General features: G+C 38.7%; 1 protein-coding gene across 8 annotated transcripts in view; it reads left to right on the top strand.

Moving 5' to 3' along the window:
- The window catches only part of CCDC91 (coiled-coil domain containing 91), a 132187-nt gene that overhangs the window by 60954 nt on the left and 48320 nt on the right, over nt 1-22913 (top strand). For all 8 annotated transcript variants that reach the window (XM_051628772.1, XM_051628744.1, XM_051628782.1 and 5 more), the window contains one exon: nt 5744-5851. In XM_051628772.1, coding sequence (XP_051484732.1) covers nt 5744-5851 — 108 coding nt within the window. The remainder of the gene's footprint in view (nt 1-5743; nt 5852-22913) is intronic.

Below are 22913 nucleotides of genomic sequence, written 5' to 3'. Positions count from 1 at the left end.
GGGATTTCAGCCACCCTGGTATCTGCTGGAGGGACAAAACAGCAAGGCACCAGCAATTCAGGAAGCTCCTGAAATGCATTGACAACAATTTCCATCTCCAAGTGGTAGAGGAACCAGCAAGAAGAGGTGGTATGTTGGATATGTTGGACCTTGTTCTCACCAAGGACAGGGTGGTGGGCAGTGTGAAGCTCAAGGGCAGCCTTGGCTGCAGTGACTGTGAAATGGTGGAATTTGGGATCCTTAGGGCAACAAGAAAGTGGGCAGCAAGCTCATTACCCTGGACTTCAGGAGAGCAGACTTTAACTACTTCAGGGATCTGCTTGGTAGAATACAATTGGATAGAGTCCTGGAGGGAAAAGGAGCCCAAGAAAGCTAGTCAATATTCTTCTCCAAGCCCAGGATAAATGCATCCCAACAAAAAGGAAGGCAAACAAGAATGCCAGGAGACAGGCACAGATGAGCAAGGAGCTCCTGGACACACATAGATGTAAAGATAAAGTCGACAAAGGGTGGAAGCAAGGACAAGTAGCCTGGGAGGAATAAAGAAATTGTCCAAGTCGCCAGGGATCAGGTAAGCAAAGCTGAAGCCCAGAAAGAATGAAAACTGGTCGGGGACATCCAGGGTAACAAGAACAGCTTCTACAGGTACATCAGTGGTAAAAGGAAGACCAGGGAAAATGTGGGCCCTCTTTGGAAGGAACCAGAAGACCTGGTCACATCTGGAGAAGGCTGCAGTACTCAATGACTTTTTTGCCTCAGTCTTCACCAGGAAGGGCTTTTGCCACCCTATCCAAGTTGTAGAAGGGGGAGGGATGATCCACCCACTGGAGGAGAAGGGCAGGGTCGAGACCGTCTAAAGAACCTGAAAGTGCACAAGTCCATGGGAACTGATGACATCCCTCTGCGACTCCTGAGGGAACTGGCAGATGAAGTTGCAAAGCCCCTTTCCATGATACTTGAAAAGCAATGGCAGTCTGGTGAAGTTCCTGCTGGCTGGAAAAGGGGAAACATAACTCCCATTTTCAACAAGGCAAAAAAGGAAGACCTGGGGTCACACGTCTTCTGTGTCTGGCCAGATGATGGACCAGATCCTCGTGAAGGCTGTGCTAAGGCAAATGGAAAATGAGGAGGTGGTTGATGGCAACCAACATGGCTTCACTGAGGCCTAACAATTTGATGGAGTGACAGTGTCAGTGGACAAGGGGAGTGCAAGTGATGTCACATACCTGGACTCGTGCAAAGTGTTTGATGCCGTCACACATGACATCTTAGTCTCTAAACTGGACAGAGATGGATTTGATGAATGGACCACTTGGTGGAGAAGGAGTTGGCTGGATGGTCTCACTCAGTTGTGGTCAACGGCTCGATGTGCAAATGGAGATCGGTGATGAGTGGTGTTCCTCAAGGGTTGGTACTGGGATTGGTGCTATTAAACATTTTTTGTCAGTGACATGGACAGCTGAAAGAGTTAAGGTTGCTCAACCTGAAGAAGAGAAGGCTCCAGGGAGACCTTATAGTAGCCTTACAGTACCTGAAGGGGCTACAGAAAAGCTGTGGAGGGACTATTTACAAGGGCTTGTAGCGAGAGGACGAGGGGTAAGGGCTTTAAACTTGAAGAGGAGAGATTTGGTTAGACATTAGGAAGAAATCCTTTAGTATGAGGGTGGTGAGACACTGGAAGTGGTTGCCCGGAGAAGCTGTGGAAGCTCTGTCCCTGGAAGTGTTCAAGGCCAGGATGGATGGGACTTTGAGTAACCTGGTCTAGTGGGAAGTGGCTCTGTCGAAGGCAAGGTGGTTGGAACTAGATGACCTTTAGGATCCCTTCTAACCCAAAACTATTCTATTATTTAATTATTACTATTGTGAATATTTTCTGTAAAACCCTCTCCTGTATTTTTCATGTATATATGACCAGAAACAAGTGAACAGAGAATGTAAGAAAGTTTGGTGATGGAGTACGTGTGCATTGGGAATACAGATTACTTCCATGTGGCAAAATAGCAAGTAGAAGATAGCACTTAATTAATTATTGCATTTAAACTACCATACAAATAAAATACATAGTTTACAGACACCAGAACATGTTCCACCCTGCACCTCCCTTAAAGATCTACAAGGTTCTGTCACTTTCTACAATTATGCTATTGTTTTATTTATTTAACAAGAATCCAGATATATGGATTTTAGTATAAGAGCTACAGTCAATAGATCTCTCTTGATTCAAGAGTTATTGCCCTATTCTCTAAAAAAGAAAAATCAGGACTGAGCCAGAATGCAGACCTTTTCCCTTTTGGTTAAATTTCCACTGGGTTTAGTCCTTATAAGGTGAGAGGAGCATGTAATGATTTATTTCATTTGTTTTTGAAAGAAGAAAATACAACTGCACATCAGACTGTAATCCATCTGATACTTGATAGACTTTGGAAAGGAACCTAAGGTTTTGCTATTCCGTATCTGCCTCATATTTTTTTGTCAACTTAAGTTCATTTACTGAAACAGAGGATACTGAGTTAGATTAATTGTTTTAATGTGAGGTGTTTTATTCTTGTCTTGGGTTTTTTTAATCAAATAAAACCCACTGAATACCTTAAGTCATTGTAATTTTCAGAATTAATTCTGTTTTTAAAGGGATAAAATCTAGATGTGTTAATTTGGCACCCTTTTCTTTCCCTAGTGATTTTCTCAGTGCTATTTTCTACTATAATTTTCTTTTTCTGATCTGCAAGCCGAAACAGCTGTAGATCAAAGTCTGAGGCTTAAAACCTGACCAAATGTTATCCATCATTATGTAAGAAGATTATACCAAGTTGAAAATTAATTATAACTGAACCAAACCTAGTAAAACGATGTCAGTGTAGACATGATTTTTTTTGTTTTCCCAGTTAATGTTTTTATTTTTGTGGAGTTTAGTAATGGTAAAGAAGTAACATGAGATATGGGGAAGAAGGAAATGTTAAAAGGCAACATATATATGTTTGATTACTTGGAGCTGTTGTGATGTCTTTAGTTTTCTCTTCAGGAGTCAGAGGAAAGATGTTACTATTATATTTTTATCTAAACATACTTGTATTATTTATCAAATATATGTATGTATTTATAATATATATTAGCCTTATAAATTCTACCTTTGATTATTGGAAAGGTATCAGTTCAAATGATGATGTACTTAAGATCATAACTGTGATTCTGCAACCATGATGGGAGCTGTCATTCATTCCTATAGTCATGCATGGCTTTGTATTTGATTTTTAAGCAGATCACTTTAGGTTATTATTTATCTAAGATACTGATCTTTAAACTGTTCCCTGATATTACAACTTGGATAAGGTATTGGGAGGCAGAGTTTTGAAAACCAGGGAAATTACAAATGGAAAAGAACATGCAGTAACTGTCTGAAAAAGCTGACTATTGGGCTCTAGCAAAGACCTAAAGGCAAGGAGCAGAGAGGACTAGTTGATAAATGTAAACAAATTCTGAAAATCTGAACCCACCTCTTCCTTTATGCCTCTATCAAGTGTAGAGTGAGGCAGAAGATGTGACAGGACTGTAGAAACAGATCCCCATCAAGACTCATGCCTCTTGCCATCATAGTCCTGAAATTGGTTGTTGGTACATGTCAAGTCCCACAAGATGGGTATGACTAAGGTTCCCTGGAGGTAGGGGTTGACCCAGGGAGATTCAGATCCAGTCCTCCTCTCTTAATAAATCTCTTTTAAGAACCCATTTGGTGAGATAAAGCTCGGGAATTCTCTGTGCGATACTCTAAGAGCAAGACTGTTACCCAGGAGACTTTCACAAAGCACACCTTTAGTTAAAGTTGAGTAAGATTATAAAGCTTGTCAAAAGGGAAAAACAATATCACTCTCAAAGCAACAGATTACAACTAGCAGAACTTAGCAAAATGGTACTCTCAAAACAGCAGGTTACAACTGGAAAAACTTAGCAAAATTAGAAATTATGTTACCCCTATGTGGTGAGAGTAAGGTTAGAGAGACAGAAAGAGAGACAGAGGTGAAGCAAGAGTGGATAAGGAAGGTATCACTGCCCTTGTTCAACAACAAAAAACCAAAGTGCATAAGATGACTCAACTCTTGGTGTGAAGAAGAAGCTACCTGAGAAGAGGCATTGCAACTTAATGGTCTTTCTGTTACTGCTTTCCCTAACATCAGAATTTGATTTTTTTCTTTTGTGCCAGTTAGAGGAAACAATTACTGTCACAATAGTTTAGGGAAAAAAAAACAACAGTAACCCATAGTATATACTTGCCAATGATTTATGGCAATTCCAGTTTATACGCAGTAGAACGTAGCATATAAAGTTTAATGTACAGAAGTTATACTTATTGGAGATTAAAGCTTTTGTGATTGCCTGAATTCATATCAACAAAAGAAATAAATCTAGTTGGAAAGAAACTGGCTTTTATGGAAGTAAACTTATTGTTAGCTAAATCCCCTGCAGACATCAGTAAACATATTCTTACACTTTGATTAAACTATATGTTAAACACAGTTTTTTACCTTTTAAATCTTTCTGCACTTGTGCTGAAAACTACTGACATACTATAGCATAATTAAAGAGCACTATATTTGGCATAACAAGCTAATTAGTGGAAAATTTGGAAAGGTAGTTCAAAAATTGGCAGAAGGTTGTTTATGAATACAGGCTTGTTTTTTTAAAAAAAGTATTTAAAATTGTATTTAAATTGTGTATGTTCTGTGAAGTAAATACGTCTCCAAAATAAAGATTGTTTGAAAGATGGGATTTTTTGTTTGTCTGCATCTGGGTCAAGTGTCAGTTTTCTTTAAAACTTACATCTGTTTTAACTTACACAGTAATTTCAACTACTTCGCTATATTGATTACGAGTTAAAAGTAGTTTGCTACATGCTGTATAAGTAGCCCAATGAATATTTAGAAAGTGACAAATATTTTATAATATTAGGGAAAATACTTGTATAGCATGAGCTAAGTAAATCCTGTGTTAAGATAGCATCATTGTTTAAGGAAGCCTGAGTCTAATATTGAAATGGGAATTTGTTTTTTCATGTATCTTACGATTTTATTTTTATTCCTTTTTGGGTTTTGTTTGCATTCAGATGCTGGAAATTCTACAGAGTTCAGCCAAGTGCATGTGAATACACACGTGTGCATGCACATGTGTGCACACAGAGTTCCTAATTTTATAATCTTTTGGTTACTGTCTTTGTATTTTGACTTTCCACCCTTTGACTTCCACTGTTTCACATTGGAGTGTGAACTTCCTGGGGGGGTGTTCTTTTATGTTTTAAATTACTCAGAATTTCCATCTGCTTTTACTTGACTTGTGGTCGTGAAGATCATGCTTGGCCCAGGGGATCTTACACTGTGCCGAGAGGATGTGGAGTTTTGTCAGCCAGGGAAATATGTCTGGCTTTTTTTTTTTTTTTTTCAGCAGCTTTCATTTACTTCTCTTCTTGTGTGGTCCCACTAAACTGAGTGTATTCAACAGAAATACTCTCCCTCTCTATCTTCTGTGTGCTGCCCTCTTTTAAGCAGACTGTGTGTAAGAAATCTGAGATAAAAAAAATTCTAGGCCTGACTGAAAACAAGGTAGTGTTACACAGAAAGGTACTTGAAAAGTTGCACGTTCCAAATTTATAACAGCATTCCACATTCTGCTTTTACACAAGTATTAGTATATCTGCCGTTACCCGTACATTTCCCATGTATATCTTTGTTGAATATTCTCTGCTTTCTTTTTGCAGGCACTGCTACAATCTACAGTTCAACAGCAAGAAGCAGCTATTGAAAAACAGTACATACAAGCAATTGAAAAGCATTCTCACAAATGTGAAGAACTTCTTAATGCTCAGGTATGCATGTGCACATGCAAAAAAATCTCCATTATTTGCTTTTAGTTGCAACTCTTTTCTGTTTGAAAGAGTATTAATGTACCTGATCACTAAAGAAAATCAATAAATCTTTCACCTTGTGTCCTCAGTATAAAAGTAAACACAAATATTTAAAATTGCAAAATAAGTAACGACCCTTCATCTGTTGGGATCAAAGGTGTTTTATAACATCTGAACCTGCTAAGAACAGATTGAAGAAGAGTGTAACACTGAGAAAAAGTTAAATACTTACTCCTTTAACAGCTGCCATTTTTGGTAATCTTGAAGAAAACAGGCATTTATGTACATTTTACATTTATGTAATTAAATGTATGGGGTTTGCACAGATTTTTGGTCCAAGTATTTTGAGGCTTCTTAGATAGTAGATGCAAACATCTGTTGTCCAAAGATATTTTTATTCCATAGAAATCTTACATAAAAAACCCCATAGCTATGAGAAATTACATAGTATTCAGAAATACATATACTTAAATAGCTTAAATACTTAATAACTTAAATGTTGGCTCTTTTAACACGATTTGAGTAAAAGCACACTGCCTGGCAAGTATTTGGAAACACATCAATTATTGATGAGTATCGAACACAATAAACCTGGTTTGTTATTGAAGACATCTTGGTTTGACTGAAGTACAGTTCTGGAATCTAAATAATAATTAGTAAGTTGTAAAAAAAAAAAATATAAAAAAAAAAATCTAATTTGCTAATACCATCCTGAGGTTGTTTACATTGCAATTCACAGTATTAACAGCTACCTTTTAAGTGCTGTTAGCAACAACTCTACTAAAAACACAAAGGATAATAGTCTGTTTATTTAATTTTCTTGGAGTGAATTAGACCTAAATACATCAAAAGTCCTTTTGGAGTATTCCATCATTTCCAACAGTGTTTTAATGACCACGTCAATGTTCTGACCATATCAATTAACACTTAGGACAAATATGTATTAAATATATAAGCATGTGTATGAACAGTAAGAAGAAAAGATGTAACAATATGGAGAAATCTATTCCATCATGAATGATGAATTTATTGCACAGAACTGCAGTTATTTAATGCTTACCATAATGCTCTGCCTAAAAAGCAAGTCAAAATGAATTTTAAGAAAATGGTTTGTATTTCTGAAGTAAATGTGTTGTTTACTCATATGACTTGATTTTCTGAATGTTAAAAAGGAGTGAATCTCATCAAATCAGGAAGAATTATTGGCAGATTTTTTTAGGGGTGTACTTTGAGAAAAGATATTGCTTCTGTATCTGTTACAATTTCATCACACGCCAAAAAGGAATAGAAATGCGAAAACCTATACAAGAGGTTCAGATTTACCTGGGAAGAATCAAAGAATGTAAGGGACCCTATTCTGGGGTGTAGGACAGGAGAGTCCTTGTGACATAACACAGTGCTCAGTGCCCAGTTCACATCATGTCGATGTTTAACACAATTTAACACCCCCTTTGGATTTCAGAAAAGGTTTACATTTTGTTCACAAACTTCCGAGTAATTTCTCATTCATCTCAATCAAGGTTTACCACCTTTAATCATAATATAGAACTGGAATTTTGAAGCCTAATCAAGTAGACAAGTGTTTAAGGTACAACTACCAGGTGTAGTAGGATTTATATCAGCAAATTTTGTTCACTCATCAGTCTTTGTTGGAAGATATCTGAGAAATGTATTGCATGCTTTTATTCTTTTTTAATACATCTATTCTTAAATGAATGCTTTGGTTTGTGTTTTAACATTTATTTTTACTTAAATGATTATTTTCTGTGCTAATAATTACCATTGCTGAAATAATACACCAGTTCATTAATATTCTGTTATGGAATTTTATATGCATATCCACCTTCGCATGGAGAGTTACGAGTATTTTTATCACTGTAAAGAATTTATTGTGGCATAGCAGTAATCACACAGCCCATGTAAGTTCTATATACAAGCATTGCTGCTTTATTTTTTTGTTCCCTTCTAATATTCTTATCTTACAAGCAGTATTTGGCCTTCAAACTTCTAAGCCCAAGTAAAAATTGGTGAACCTAGGTAATATGATTTGTCCTCATTTGCCATTCCTTCTAAATTCTCTGCTGTTTTATTTCTGGTTTCACAAAATCAAGGAGAGACATTTGGGAAGGATAAAAGACTGTTTCTGTCTGCTTGTCTTTAACTTATTATTTGCATTATTTACCTTTCTGATTTGGAAGCTGTATTCTATCAGGGTGTTGTGCCTGTGATGGAGATGCATGTTAAAGGCCTGTCTAGAGAGGCTATATCTTCCAGGGTAGGGGAAAATGACAGAGGCCTAGTTCAAGAGTTCTGTTTCCTGCTGGATAAATTTCTGCAATTTATCTTTGATTGTTACATGTGAGGTTTTGCAGCATGCTGGCTAGGTGTAGGTAAGATCATAATCAACAGGAGGGGACCACCAGCCCATCAACACAAGTTGTCTTCAGTTCTATACTTTCTTCCAGGTCTGTCAGCTATCTTTTCACTGTACTCTTCTATTAGATCTAACTTCACGAGTCTGTGGTTTATGACATTGTTAAAATTGTAGAAAACTTCTCCAGAGTAAAATTCTGAGCCATTTTCTATGGCAGTCCTTCTGACAAGTGCCTTCCCCAGCAATCCTAAAGAAAGCAAGCTCTGGTCTATTTTCTAGTTGAGTTTCATCTGCTGTTTAGTTCAATATCCTGCCCAACACACTGAATGGCCTCTCAGTGAAGCCTCCCTCAGTATTACTTGTTATCACAATCCATTCCTTTTCTAACAAACATTTGAGAGATGATACCAGTTACTATTCAGTTACTGCCCACAGATGCTAGGCATTTTTGCACCTACCCTCTTCTTGGTCTGTTAATGCCACTTATCTAGAATATCCAGTCTCAAATGTCCCCTAGGTCTGGAGCTTATGGGTCCCCTTCCCCCTTTTCCTGGAAATGTGTTGAAGGGACCAATTCCCCCAAATAAATTGGTGATCACTGTAATGAATGATTCCTGAGGAGCAATTTCTAGGGCTTCTGTTTTTTTCAAGGAAATGCACTCTCATATCAATATTTCAAAAAGCAAAGCAGGCATTCTCTTGGCATATTCTGGGGCACAAGGGTCATAGTTGTTCTTCGTTGACAAAAAGGACAGGACAATAAGAACTCTTCTCCTCTATGCCAGGAATCAATCCTGTTGTATAGTGAATATTTAGGAAAGCTATGCATGTCAGTTGTACATTTCTAGCATTTGAGGATATCAGAAAATGTCACTGGAAAACACCTATCAGTTTATTACAAGTTGGAAAATCACAAATTTAATCCTGATCTTTTTCTGAGAGATAAACATGTTTGATGTTGCCTCCTGAAAATGAACAACTTGGATCTTGTGGTTTAACTTAAGTGCTATATGAAAATACATACTGAAAACCCTGATTAGTGAACTTCTGAATAGAATGTTTTAATACTCAGAAAATGAAGGCATATATAACAGCAAGTTAGTAAAAGTTCTTCAATATAGCTAGGTATTGATTTGTGCTAGAAGTGAGATGCCATATGAGTTAGAACAATATTTCTTGTAAAGTACGAATAATTAAAACAAACATAACACACACACACAAACCACCACCACCACCAAAGACCAAAAAACCCCAAACAAACCCCAAAACCAAACCAGACATCTGACAACAAAATTTATCTTTTTGTGAGATTACTGCCAAATTTAGGTCATAGTTCTGTCTTCTTTAGTAAGTGCTAGCAATCTTTTATGATAAAAGAGGCATGGGAAAGGTCAACAGGCTACACATACTTTGATTTTTAGCAGGAAAGAGCAAAAATCTTTAATAAAGTATAAGTTCATTAAATATATCTCATACTTATGGAGAAATATGGTTTCATCACTGAGACTTTGTAACTAAGCAATTGCCTGGTCTGGATGCTGAATGCCTGTATCAGAGGCAGGTATCACTGGCAATATTCTGCTGTCCAGTACTTCAGTATGTGGCATAGAGTGTTTTTCAGCTTTCCCTGTTTTCTAGTGTTTGAATAGAAATAGTCTGTTCTAACATCAAAGTAGCTTTTTTCTGTTCAGCATAGAGAAGACACAGAGACAAGAACTTCAAAAAGCATAGACAGTAAAACGCACCATAGAAAGACAGAGTAAGTAAACATCTACTATTTAAAAGTATTTACTGTGTAGGACTAAGTTATTCTAAGTAGTTTTCTCATTAAGGTTGCTGAACCATGAAAATTAAAGAAGGATGACCTGTTTTCACTAGAAGCCCTAGAAATTACGACATATCAGAAATTTCTCACACTATTCAAAGTGGATGGTGTTAAAATTGTAGACTATATTGAGGTTGATTTTTATATCCTTTTTAAAACAGTCAATGATCTGTATATTAAGGTAAAATAAAATCTTAGATCCCTGCAGGAAATCACTTCTCACTTATGAGAAATAATTTTCCATCTATTTATTTACCTTGCACTTTTCTTTCATTACCTTAATGGTCTCCTGCCTTACTGTCTCCTAAACAGTGTGAAACAGGCATTAAGGAATGTGGAGGTATTAAAGTATATGTGAAGTGAGGCTCAGATCACACAATTCCATCTCTATATTATAACTTGACAAAATTCCTCTTTCTCCATCTCTTTCTGTGGAGAAATAAAAATCGAAGAGATACAACTGAATTTTCGGTGTAGTGGTTTGATGATTAGATGCAGTAGTAGATGTGTATGGGGAATATGGAAGGACATAGAGCTCTTTGAGGGAGTCCAGAGGAGAGCCACAAAGATAATCAGAAGGCTAGATAACCTCTCTTATGAAGACAGGCTGACAAAGTTGGGCTTGTTCAGCCCAGAGAAGAGAAGGCTCTGGGGAGACCTTATAGCAGCCTTCCAGTACCTGAAGGGGCTGCAGGAAAGCTGGGGAGGGGCTTTTTACAAGAACATGTAGTGATAGGACAAGAGGTGGTGGCTTTAAATTGGAAGAGGGGAGATTTAATATAGATATTAGGAAGAAATTCTGTACTGTGAGGGTGGTAAGACACTGGAAGAGGTTGCCCAGGGAAGCTGTGGAGGCCTCATCCCTGGAAGTGTTGAAGGCCAGGTTGGATGGGGCTTTAAGCAACCTGGTCTAGAGGAAGGAGTCCCCCTGCCCATACCAGGGGGGTTGGAATTAGGTTATGTATAAGGTCCCTTCCAATCCAAACAATTCTATGATTCTATAATAATATATTTTACTGTGGTCCTTAATTTTGTTAGTCTACAGATTTTCCATTTTCATTCATGTAAAAGATCACTAAAGAAAGGCAAGGAGTAGAAGTCTTTAATTCTGTAATTCACTTGCATGCATTTTCTTTTCCTGGGCTTGACTTCTTTAAGGCTGTGCCTGAAAGATGTGTGGCCTGCAGTTTTCCTTTCTAGGAAGAATATATCATGGTGAATTTTTTTCCATTGTTTAAGAAGCCAAAGGAGCTAGTAGTGCAATTGCTGAGGGAGAACAGTACAGGAGTGTCACAGAAATGGAATAACTCAGTTAAATGGTCTGCACTTTTGCATATTGTTTTTTTTTAAATAATAATTTTATGTGAAACTGTGAAACAGTTCTTTGTAAATGGAACAACACTTAAGTGGAGTTAGCCCGAAGTCCTTTATTCTTTTTGCATTTTACCATGATGTTGGCTGTTGTTTGTAGTAAATAGTAGTTCAGAATCTTTTGGATGGCATATGAAATCTTGTGCCCTTTTTTTGAGACACGTTTAGAAAAGTACTGGTTTAGCTTTCATTTGAAAACAATTTGCTAAAAGGTCAGTTAGAACAGAAGTTCCATTTGCTGGAACTCAGGTTTTTTTAATTGTATGAGGCTTTCAAGAACAGTTTGTGCACAAGCAGAAAAGTGGTGTGAGAATAGTATCAAGTTTCTGGAATGTGATAGGTACCTTACCTTCTCCAGTATTTGAAATATGCATTTTGATGTGTTTTGCATAAACTTCTGTGAAGAGTACCAATAAGGTTTAGGTTGGGCATCAGGAAGAGATTTTTCACCCAGAAGGTGGTGGAGCACTGGAATAGGCTCCCCAGGGGAGCAGTGATGCCACTGAGCCTGACAATATTAAAGAAGCATTTGGGCAACACCCTCAGGGACATGGTGTGAACTTTGGGGTTGTCCTGTTCTGGGGCGGGAGTTGGACTGGTTGATCCACCATACTTGGAGACATCTAAAAAGACACATGTGGTGCCAAGGGACAGGGTTTAGTGGTGGATGTGACAGAGCTAGGGCAGTGGTTGGACTCGATGATCTTAAAGGTCTTTTCCATCCAGAGTGATACTGTGATGTCCTCTAATTCCTAAAACATCAAATGTAAAAAGTACATGTGTTTTATACCCATTGATTGTTTGTAAGCCAGAGAAGATATTTCTTTCAGTCAGCAACTTCCAGGGTCAGGTAGTATAATTTTCTATTATTTCAAATCTTGTTTTTATATCTACTCGGAATGTGTAGCGCTCTATAATAATGCTTATTTTCTGAACTTGGATTATTTTTCCCCTCTTGTAAACAAAAGAGGTTCTGTGTTTTTCCCATCTAATGGTAGTAATGTGAAATCAATTTAATGCCTGATTTTGAAGAGAGCATATGCAAACTAGATTCTTAGAAAATTTTGAATATTTGCATTTTTAGGAGATATTAGCAAATGTTTGCATTGAGAGTAGTAGATACTTGAGTAAACCTGAAGACTTGCAGACTGAAAAAATAAAGTGGACACAGCTTTTCTGTTTCATTAGTTTTCAACTGTGATTGGTTTAGAAATTCTTGAAAGTATTTTTCATGTCCCCTTCTTTGGGCATTTCCTCTTGATTTTCGGAGATCTTGCATGTTGCTGCTGTGGGTATAATTGTTTTTTGATTCCCTCAAAAATGATGTACTTGCTATCAGTCATTCCTATTACATTTTCATCTAATTCACTTTGTACCTAACCTTTCATCCTTAGACATAGTTCATCTAAATGTGTCTTTAGGTTCTGCTGCTTTTCTGCCAAAAATGAAGTTAGACTTTCTCAGAAATTCTTTATTCTCTGGTAGTTCTTGATTATATTTATTAGAATCCTGTTGTCAATTTGAGTAATTTATTCCTGTGCTGAGAAGGCTTTTTTAAATTTTATTTTATTTTCCTTGCTCTGTGGGGTTTTTTTGTGTTGACTTTTTATCCCTGTATTGCTTCGTATTTACCTTCCAAAAGTAGAAATTAATGTTCCTGGGATCCAAAAAGCCATGATCAAGTTTTTGTCAAAATGTAAATCCTTACCAGTTTTCCAACCTCGCTTGAATCTACCCATTATCACAGACTAGTTATAGGATGATTTTACAGTCTTTTTGCACTGTTAATTCAGCTAGGATAGTGTGAGTCTCAACCAAAACTCTTATTTGGAAATTGCATTTTCTTCCTTGGATTTGTCAGTTTCCACTTGGAATTAAGTCTTTTCTGTGATTTTTGCTTTCTGTGTTTTGCTTATATAACAGCTTCCCTTAAAATCTTCATTACTTATTATGAACATATATCAGAAATTCTTGTCAATACTGAACAACTACTCAATATAGCATGATTTTTCTCCTCAATTATTTTTCTGTCAGCTATTGTTGAAAACAATTTTTTTCCACCCGCTTGCTCGGTTTTGTTAATTAACATTTTGCTGCTTATATTGCTTAGAATTTAGGATTTAATTTCCTTTTACTATTTCCTGATAAATGGGGAAATTCTGTGAGAACTCATACAGATTGTGAAATGAATTAGATCACAAAACCAAAAAGGGCTAAAGCATACTTTTTTTTTTCTTCTTAATATTTTTAATGAAGTTCCTTATCTCTGTATCCTTAGGCTCTCAATATTTGTGGGGTTTTTTTGTAGTCTCTATTACTATGTATGCTTTCTGAGAAAAGTATTTTCATTATCAGATTACTTTCTATAGCTTCCTACTTTCTTTATAAACAATAAGACAACTGCAGCCAAATATTTTAATCTTAATTTCAGGCTCAAACTGTACAGTTTTCATACTATCTGTATACTGCTTAGTGGAACCCTAAGAAGGAGTATAGGCATAATTATTTTATTACTGCTATTACAATTTTTCTTCATATTTTCATTGTTTTAACTTTCCTGGTTTAATAATGTTCTGCTGATTCCTGAGCTTTCCCTCAGAAAAGTTTGGTGGCTTTGTTAGCCACTTGGACCTCAAACTGGCAAAAAGATACAATTCAACCATGCAGTAATAAGTTATAATTTGAGGAAGTGGAAATATGTAACAGATGTTGGAATTCTTCAGACAGATTTTCCACTTTGTGGTGCCAAACATTCAGATGCCACAGATAGTGAGAACAGTGTAGGAAGCCAGTTACCAGATCTTGTCATTTGACTTGGGCATAGTTTAGCAGTGGTGAAGAAAAGGTGCAATATAAAAGAACATGCTGTTAAATACAGCCAGCCTTTCTACAGGAACAGAAAACTATTATTAGTGGCTTAATTGGCTTAATTTGCCTTTTTCCTCAGGATAATATTTTGAATAGGATGTAGAGGTGGACATATTTTGATAAGATTACAAAGTCATGATGCTGTAACTGTGTATTTTTGTTATGTCATCTCCCTCTCACATAGAGATAATGTTTCCCATGACCTGTGTTTTTTTGTACTGCTAGATTCCTTCATGAGAGATAGTAATACAAGTACAACTTTGCAGGGTAGGAAATTCAATTTCTCATTGAAATAGGTGAACAAATTTGAACTGGTAATTCCTTAAAAAGCTCAATCCAGTGGTTTATTATTCCTGTTGATGAATGGAGTACTGGAACACTTGCTAAATATTTCTGAAGATATTTTTGCCCAAGTACTGATGGACAGGGATTGTTCTATGTCTGTATGTAATGAATGCAGAAAAAAAAAGTTCTATTGGAGATGAGAGATAATGTCTTATTATGCCTGTGTTTTTTCTGTTATGCTACTAATTACAATGCTGTTGTAGATTAAAAAAATCAGTAGATTTTGGATACATGAAAAATTGGTCATTCAATGAAGGTGAATTAGACATATGTGTGTCTTAATATACTGTTTTTCAGAATCAGACTATAAAACAAAGGTTCCAAGTGTGATTTCATTAGTATATGAGAATTCTTTCCTTAGGTGAAAGATCTGTGAAAGTGAGAAATATAGTATTTGCTGCAACAGAATAATGATAAGTAATGTTTTCTCTTCTCTCTTTTCTCTTTTCTCTTTTCTTTTCTCCTCTTTTCTTTTCTCCTCTTTTCTTTTCTCCTCTTTTCTTTTCTCCTCTTTTCTTTTCTCCTCTTTTCTTTTCTCCTCTTTTCTTTTCTCCTCTTTTCTTTTCTCCTCTTTTCTTTTCTCCTCTTTTCTCCTCTTTTCTTTTCTCCTCTTTTCTTTTCTCCTCTTTTCTTTTCTCCTCTTTTCTTTTCTCCTCTTTTCTTTTCTCCTCTTTTCTTTTCTCCTCTTTTCTTTTCTCCTCTTTTCTTTTCTCCTCTTTTCTTTTCTCCTCTTTTCTTTTCTCCTCTTTTCTTTTCTCCTCTTTCCTTTTCTCCTCTTTCCTTTTCTCCTCTTTCCTTTTCTCCTCTTTCCTTTTCTCCTCTTTTCTTTTCTCCTCTTTTCTTTTCTCCTCTTTTCTTTTCTCCTCTTTTCTTTTCTCCTCTTTTTCTTTTCTCCTCTTTTTCTTTTCTCCTCTTTTCTTTTCTTTTCTCCTCTTTTCTTTTCTTTTCTCCTCTTTTCTTTTCTTTTCTCCTCTTTTCTTTTCTTTTCTCCTCTTTTCTTTTCTTTTCTCCTCTTTTCTTTTCTTTTCTCCTCTTTTCTTTTCTTTTCTCCTCTTTCCTCCTCTCCTCTCCTCTTTCCTCCTCTCCTCTCCTCTTTCCTCCTCTCCTCTCCTCTTTCCTCCTCTCCTCTCCTCTTTCCTCCTCTCCTCTCCTCTTTCCTCCTCTCCTCTCCTCTTTCCTCCTCTCCTCTCCTCTTTCCTCCTCTCCTCTCCTCTTTCCTCCTCTCCTCTCCTCTTTCCTCCTCTCCTCTCCTCTTTCCTCCTCTCCTCTCCTCTTTCCTCCTCTCCTCTCCTCTTTCCTCCTCTCCTCTCCTCTTTCCTCCTCTCCTCTCCTCTTTCCTCCTCTCCTCTCCTCTTTCCTCCTCTCCTCTCCTCTCCTCTCCTCTCCTCTCCTCTCCTCTCCTCTCCTCTCCTCTCCTCTCCTCTCCTCTCCTCTCCTCTCCTCTCCTCTCCTCTCCTCTCCTCTCCTCTCCTCTCCTCTCCTCTCCTCTCCTCTCCTCTCCTCTCCTCTCCTCTCCTCTCCTCTCCTCTCCTCTCCTCTCCTCTTTCCTCCTCTCCTCTCCTCTTTCCTCCTCTCCTCTCCTCTTTCCTCCTCTCCTCTCCTCTTTCCTCCTCTCCTCTCCTCTCCTCTCCTTTCCACTTTTTCCATAGTATTAGAGTATTCATATTAAATTTGCTTGTTCTGTGATGTTTGATCTTTTGTTTATGAATTATTATCTGACTGGTTTTACATAAGCTATGAAGAGCAGCTAACAAAATGAATTTATCCTTACTGAATTTGATCTGTGCATGATGGTTTACTCAGTGTTGTGAAGGAGCTAGTCTGCAGAAACATAAGTTGGATGCTATTAGTTACAGCAAAAGAATTGCATCCTCATTTGTGGATGAAATCCTGTTCTTACTTCCTTTTAAATGAAACAGTACAGAGCCTAGGAAGAAACACTATATTTTAGAAATACCTTTAATATAGTGTTTTAGCTGTAAAATAGCACATACCCTGCATTATTTCGTTCGCTCCATAAATTATAATAATATATACTACGCATTCCTTCAAAAGATGCTTACCTGAAAGAAAAATGTCATGATTCCTCAGAAATAAATTTAATATATAAAAATAACAAAAACGACTGACTAGTTGCTATTGTGATTAAATCTGTTTACAATGTCTTCTGTGACTCACATTCCAGGAAAAAAAGAAAGATTTTTATTATTATTATTATTATTTCTTTTTTACAGGAATCAAGAAAAACCACAGGACCTCTGTATTTATATTTGAATCTAGATCAAACAGTTTTCATTTGGAACTATTGCCTAGAGAACTTCTTGCAGGGAGGAAAACATTATAACCTATTTTTGAATGCCTTTTGTTCTAATTTGATTTTCAGAAGACTCTTCTTGACCCCCTCTTGCTGCTTTCCAGAGAGTAGGGTAGAAATTTTAGTATTTCTCTCTTCAGAATACCATTATTCTAAAAAGTCTTGAGTTTTCTCTTTTAATGGAAAACAATTTCTTGTGTCTCATTGAGCCATCACATCCCACTACAATTTGCACTAAAGAATTTTTCCATGGCAGAATTTTCCACTCTTAATCCTATACTCCCTGTCTAAAAGGAAGCAAATTATAGCTTTGTCAGAAAGAGGGCTAGGTAAGACTGCTGAGTTATGGAAATCAGTTTAGGCAAAGTGATGTATTAAAGAGCTATACTTTTCGTTGAACCTAAGCTAAAGGTTTGTACATCTGGCTGAGTATCTCTGCATAGTGTTGTACTGTGCCTTAGAGATAATATGCACATTGTGCATATTATCTATATATGCTAAAAGCTCTCTTGTTGCTGAAAACTCTCTTGTTGCACAAAAGTGGAATTTTCAATGAGATTTAATGTGTCCTCACAGTGATTCATCCATCATGTTTCCAGTTTAGGATGTTTCTTTTCCTTAAAAAAAAAGAAAAGAAAAAAAGGTTATCATAAGTTTTCATCCATTTCCTTTTTTCCATTTTATTCCAGAGACTCAGAAAAGCATATTTGTTTAATAACAGCTAGATAATTGTATTCAATGCCTGTCTTTTCTTTTTCCTGGATTACTGATTAATAAAGGAAAATCTCACTTCACCTTCCATTTAGAAACTTCATGGCTGCTGTCTTACAGTTTACACAGGTTAGATCTTTTTTTCCAAACATAAGGTCTCCATCCTAACTTTCCCAGGAGAAATGGAATAGACTTATGTTTCATAGGACTGTTAGTTCTGATTAACTCATTAGCCTACTTAGAGAAGGCTGATGGCTCTTTCTTGAAGGCTTTTATTAGGTTTCCTTGTTGAAGCATGGGCAATATTCTCTTGACAGATACAGTCACCAGGAGGCCTCCAGCTTTGACATTCAGACAAGCCTGAGAGAAAGTGGTCTCTACAATGCTTAGGAATCAAAATGCAGTGTATAGGGAGCTCAGAGTGGTGCCTAAAGTCTCAACACTCTTCTTTTCTACACTTAATACTGTCTAACATAAAGAGGAACATGTTAATCACTCTTACCTGTGGAAAATGGAAATGCTGAATGAGATGCGTTCAACTTGTGTACTTTCTATAGCTTTTATTCCTGTTGAGAAGGGGAGGAGATTAGAAGAGAAGTTTGCTTAGCTGTAAGTATTTATTGCAGCATATATGATCTTTCATGCAGCAGTGGTCTATATTGTTAAGAGACCTTTATTATAATTGAACAAAAATCTACAAGCCAAGTAAATGCACCTAAAACATCCTGCTATTTCTTGTTAACAAGAAATACAAGAGCACTTCAAACCTCTCAGATGTGTAAGGGCTGAAGTTAAACAGCCACCTTTTATGTGTTTTAAACCTTCACCTCCCTTTAAGAACTTAATCTGAAAGACCAACTGGGGAAGCACGGACTGTGCATAAAGTCCGTCATGGCCATTTAGTACCAGAGTCCAAAGCCATTGGGCATAAGTCTAGAAAATAAATGTACCTAAGGCTTCTGTATAGTAACTTCTACTTAGAAGGTATGTGAATTATTCTTAAATCTGAAGTATAAAGCTAGTTGCCCTAATGTAAAGACTATTTTGTAGAATCACAGAATCATAGAGTGGTTAGAGTTGGAAGGGACCTTAAAGATCACCGAATTCCAACCCCCCTGCATGGACAGGGACACCTCCCACTAGACCAGGTTGCTCAGAGCCCCATCCTACCTGGCCTTGAACACTTCCAGGGATGGGGCAGCCACAGCTTCTCTGAGCAGCCTGTTCCAGTGTCTCACTACCTTCACACTAAAGAATTTCCTCCTGATCTCTACCATAAATCTCTCCTCTTTCAATTTAAACCATTATCCCTTGTCCTCTCACTACAAGCCCTTGTAAAAAGCCCCCCCCCCCAGCTTTCCTATAGCCCCTTCAGATACTGGAAGGCCACTATGAGGTCCCCCCGGAGCCATCTCTTTTCCGGCTGAACAACCCCAACTGTCTCAGCCTGTCTTCATAAGAGAGGTGCTCCAGCCCTCTGATCATCTTCATGGCTCTCCTTTGGACACGTTCCAACAGGTCCACATCTTTCTTGTGCTGGGGACTCCAGAGCTGGACACAAGATTCTAGGTGAGGTCTCACCAGGGCAGAGTAGAGGGGCAGAATCACGTCTCTTGATCTGCTGGCCATGCTGGTTTTGATACAGCCCAGGATGGCGCTGGCCTTCTGGGCTGCAACTGCACATTGGTGGCTCATGTCCAGCTTTTGGTCCACTTGTACCCCCAGGTCTTTTTCCACAAGGCTGCTCTCAAATGTGTCCTCCCCCAGCCTGTATTCGTATCTCTGGTTGCCTTGGGCCAGGTGCAGGACCCTGCACTTCATCTTGTTGAACCTCATGAGGTTCACCTGGGCCCACTTCTCCAGCTTGTCCAGGTCCTTCTGGATGGTATCCCATCCCTCTGGCATACTGACTGTACCAGTGGTATTATCAGCAGACTTCCTGAGGGTGCTCTCAATTCCACTGTCAATATAACTAATGAAGATATTAAACAACACTGATCTCAGCACAGACCTTTGAGGGACACTGCTTGTCACTGTTTTCCATCTGGACATGACCATCTAGCCAGTTCCTTATCCACTGAACAGTCCACCCATATCTCTCCAATTTACAGAGAAGTATGCTGTGGAGCACCATGTCAAAGGCCTTGCAGAAGTCCAGGTAGATGATACCACTGCATTTTCCTTGTCCAGTGATGCAGTCACTCCATTGTAGAAAGCCACTGGGGTGGTCAGGCAGGATTTGCCCCTGGTAAAGCCATGCTGGCTGTCCTGGATCACCTCCTTGTCCTCCATGTGCCTTAGCATGTCTTCTAGGAGGATCTGTTCCATGATCTTCTCAGGCACAGAGGTGAGGCTGGTAGGTCAGTAATTCCCAGGGTCCTCCTTTCTACCCTTCTTAAATATGGGCTTAACATGTCCCTTCTTCCGGTCACCAGGGACTTCACCTGACTGCCATGACTTTTCAAATATCATGGGCAGTGGTTCGGCAACTACACCTGCCAGTTCCTTCAGGACTCTGGGATGTATCTGATCAGGTCCCATGGGCTTGTATATCTTCAGGTTCCTCAGATGGTCACAAACCTTGTCTTCACTTACAGTGGGGGGGACTTTGTCTCTCTGGTCTCCAGAGAGGGGTACAATATCTTGCAGTGCAGAGACATTAAAACTCACAGCTTGGAAATTTTTTTCATATGTTCATTCCTAATTTCCTTTGCATTTCTGCTTTTTTCCTAAGTCTCTCAGAATGCTGTCATTACACAGAAATAGCTGAAATATCCTTGATACCTGTCAGAAGAGGGAACTCACAAAAACCTTTACTATCCATAACTTCCCATGTTTTCTACTCAAGTGTTATGCACACTGTGATGACAAGGTGGTGGATTCTTCTCCATCAAATGAATTAATAATACCAGTGGGCTTGCTTTACAGCATTTTAATAAGCACAGCTTTCAAGGAGATTCCATGGCTCTGTATGAGGGCTCATATGGCAGTGGGGCACTTATGAAAAATAAATATTCTTGGTAAGTGATTACTTAGATTATTAATTATATTCATAATGGCAGCTTTAATCCTTTTTATTGTATCTATACTAACTATGCAAAAAGGGCTTTCCGGAACAGGCTGCCCAGAGAGGCTGTGGAGTCTCCTTTGCTGGAGACATTCAAAACCTGCCTGGACACGTTCCTGTGTGATGTGCTCTGGGTTACCCTGCTCTGGCAGGGGGGTTGGACTAGATAATCTTTCAAGGTCCCTTCCCACCCCTAGGATTCTGTGATTCTGTGACTCAAGACTCGTTTCAGGGAGAAGCAGCCCATGTAATATTTTAGTCAGTTTTGTCCATTTCCAGTTACTTCTTTTCATATAATTTATGTAATTTAATAGCTTAAGGTACATTTCTCTCTAATAAAAGAAAACTATTTGGCCAAATATATGTTCTGAAGCCAAATAAACAGTTCTTCCAGCTGTTTCTCTAGGACTAGTACAAGAGAATTTGCTTTCCTGGGTTGTATGGACAGCTGTTGGAACATTTACGATGAAGTATAAACTCATAGAAGTTTAGATATGAAGGTAACCATTTATGGGAGGATTAATCCACATGAATAAACATTTACATTATAATAAGAAAGGACATGCCAAGGTATCCACAAGAGGCTTCCAATCCTGAAATTACAAACTGAGGATGCTATGTAATGTAAAAGAAGTTGCATCAATATATGCTAGAAGTCATTAGCTTTTATTTTAAAGCATTCTAAATCTGCTTACAAAGAGTTACTTCTAGTGTCTTGAAAAATAGGAACTGGTGTGTTTTCATACACACATAATGTGCTGGTTTGGTTTGGCAGGTTTTTTGGTAGTGGGGGAAGGGCCCCATGAGTGGCTCTAGGAAAAAGCTGGGAAGCTCCCCCTGCTCCAAACCCAGCTAAGGAGCCATCCGAGGGACAATAGATGCACCTCTGCGATTAACATACGAAAGAGCTTAGGTAAGAGCCGAGCAGAGCGAGCAGTTAGTAAAAAGAAGAGCTGTGCTGGAGCAATGGAAGGCAGTGCTGGGGTGAAGATCCTGTGGTAGGTGAGGAAGAAAGGGAAGAAGGTGCCCAAGCAGAAGTTTCCCTGCAGCCCATGGTGAGATGGCAGCTGTGCCCCTGCACTCCTGAAGGAACGTGGTGGAACATTCCCTGAAGGTGCCAGGAGGGGTGAACTTGGCTACTAGACTTGGATTTTGTGGCCAGAGGATTTGCTGCCAGTGGACTCTGATTGCGCAGCTGTGGAAGACCCCGGGGCCAGGGGAGGTGGCTGTTCCCGAAGCAGCCCCTGACTCTGTGGGAAGCCCAGGCTGGAGCAGCTCCAGACCTCGTGGGAAGGACTCATGAAGGAGAGGTTGGTGGAGGACTCTCTGCCATGGGAGGGACCCCGTGGGGAAGCAGGGCAGGACTGTAAGGAACCCTTCTTCCTGAGGAGGAAGGAGCAGCAGGAACCACCAGCCTGTGAAGTGACTCTAAACCCCATCCCCTGTCCCCCTGTGCCGCTGGGGGGAAGGAGGGAGAGAAACCGGGAACAAAGGGATTTGGGCCTGGGAAGAAGGGAGGGGTGGGGTAACATCTGCAAGCCCTGCTCTGGGTGTGTCTGTGTCCTGGGTGTGTCCTCAATCAATTGTTGAGGGAAGTCCCATGGGACAGAGTGCTAGAAGGTAAAGGGGCTCAAGATAGCTGGACAACATTCGAGGATCACTTCTTGCAAGCACAGGATCAGTGTGTCCCAATGGGTAGAAAATCTAGTAAGGAAGCTAAGGAGACCAGCGTGGTTAAAAAAGGAACTGCTGGGCAAACTCAAATGGAAAAGGAAAATCTATAGATCATGGAAGGAGGGGCTGGTTACTTGGGAGGAATATAGGACTGTTGTCAGAGGATGTAGGGAGGCAACTAGGAAAGCTAAGGCCTCCTTGGAACTTAACCTTGCAAGTCGGGTTAAGGACAATAGAAAGGGCTTTTTCAAATACATAGCCAACAAAACTAATACCAGAGGCAATATAGGCCCACTGCTGAATGAGGTGGGTGCCCTGGTGACAGAGGATTTAAAGAAGGCAGAGGTGCTGAATGCCTTCTTTGCCTCTGTCTTTACTCCTGCAGGCTTTCCCCATGAGCCCCAGTTTCACATAGCCCCAGTAGAAGTCAAGATAAAGGAGGAGTTTGCCCAGGTAGATGAGGATTGGGTTAGG

The sequence above is a fragment of the Apus apus genome, chromosome 1 (genome assembly GCF_020740795.1).
Source record: "Apus apus isolate bApuApu2 chromosome 1, bApuApu2.pri.cur, whole genome shotgun sequence".
Classification (NCBI taxonomy): Eukaryota; Metazoa; Chordata; class Aves; order Apodiformes; family Apodidae; genus Apus; species Apus apus.
This window is presented reverse-complemented; position numbering and strand designations above follow the sequence as displayed.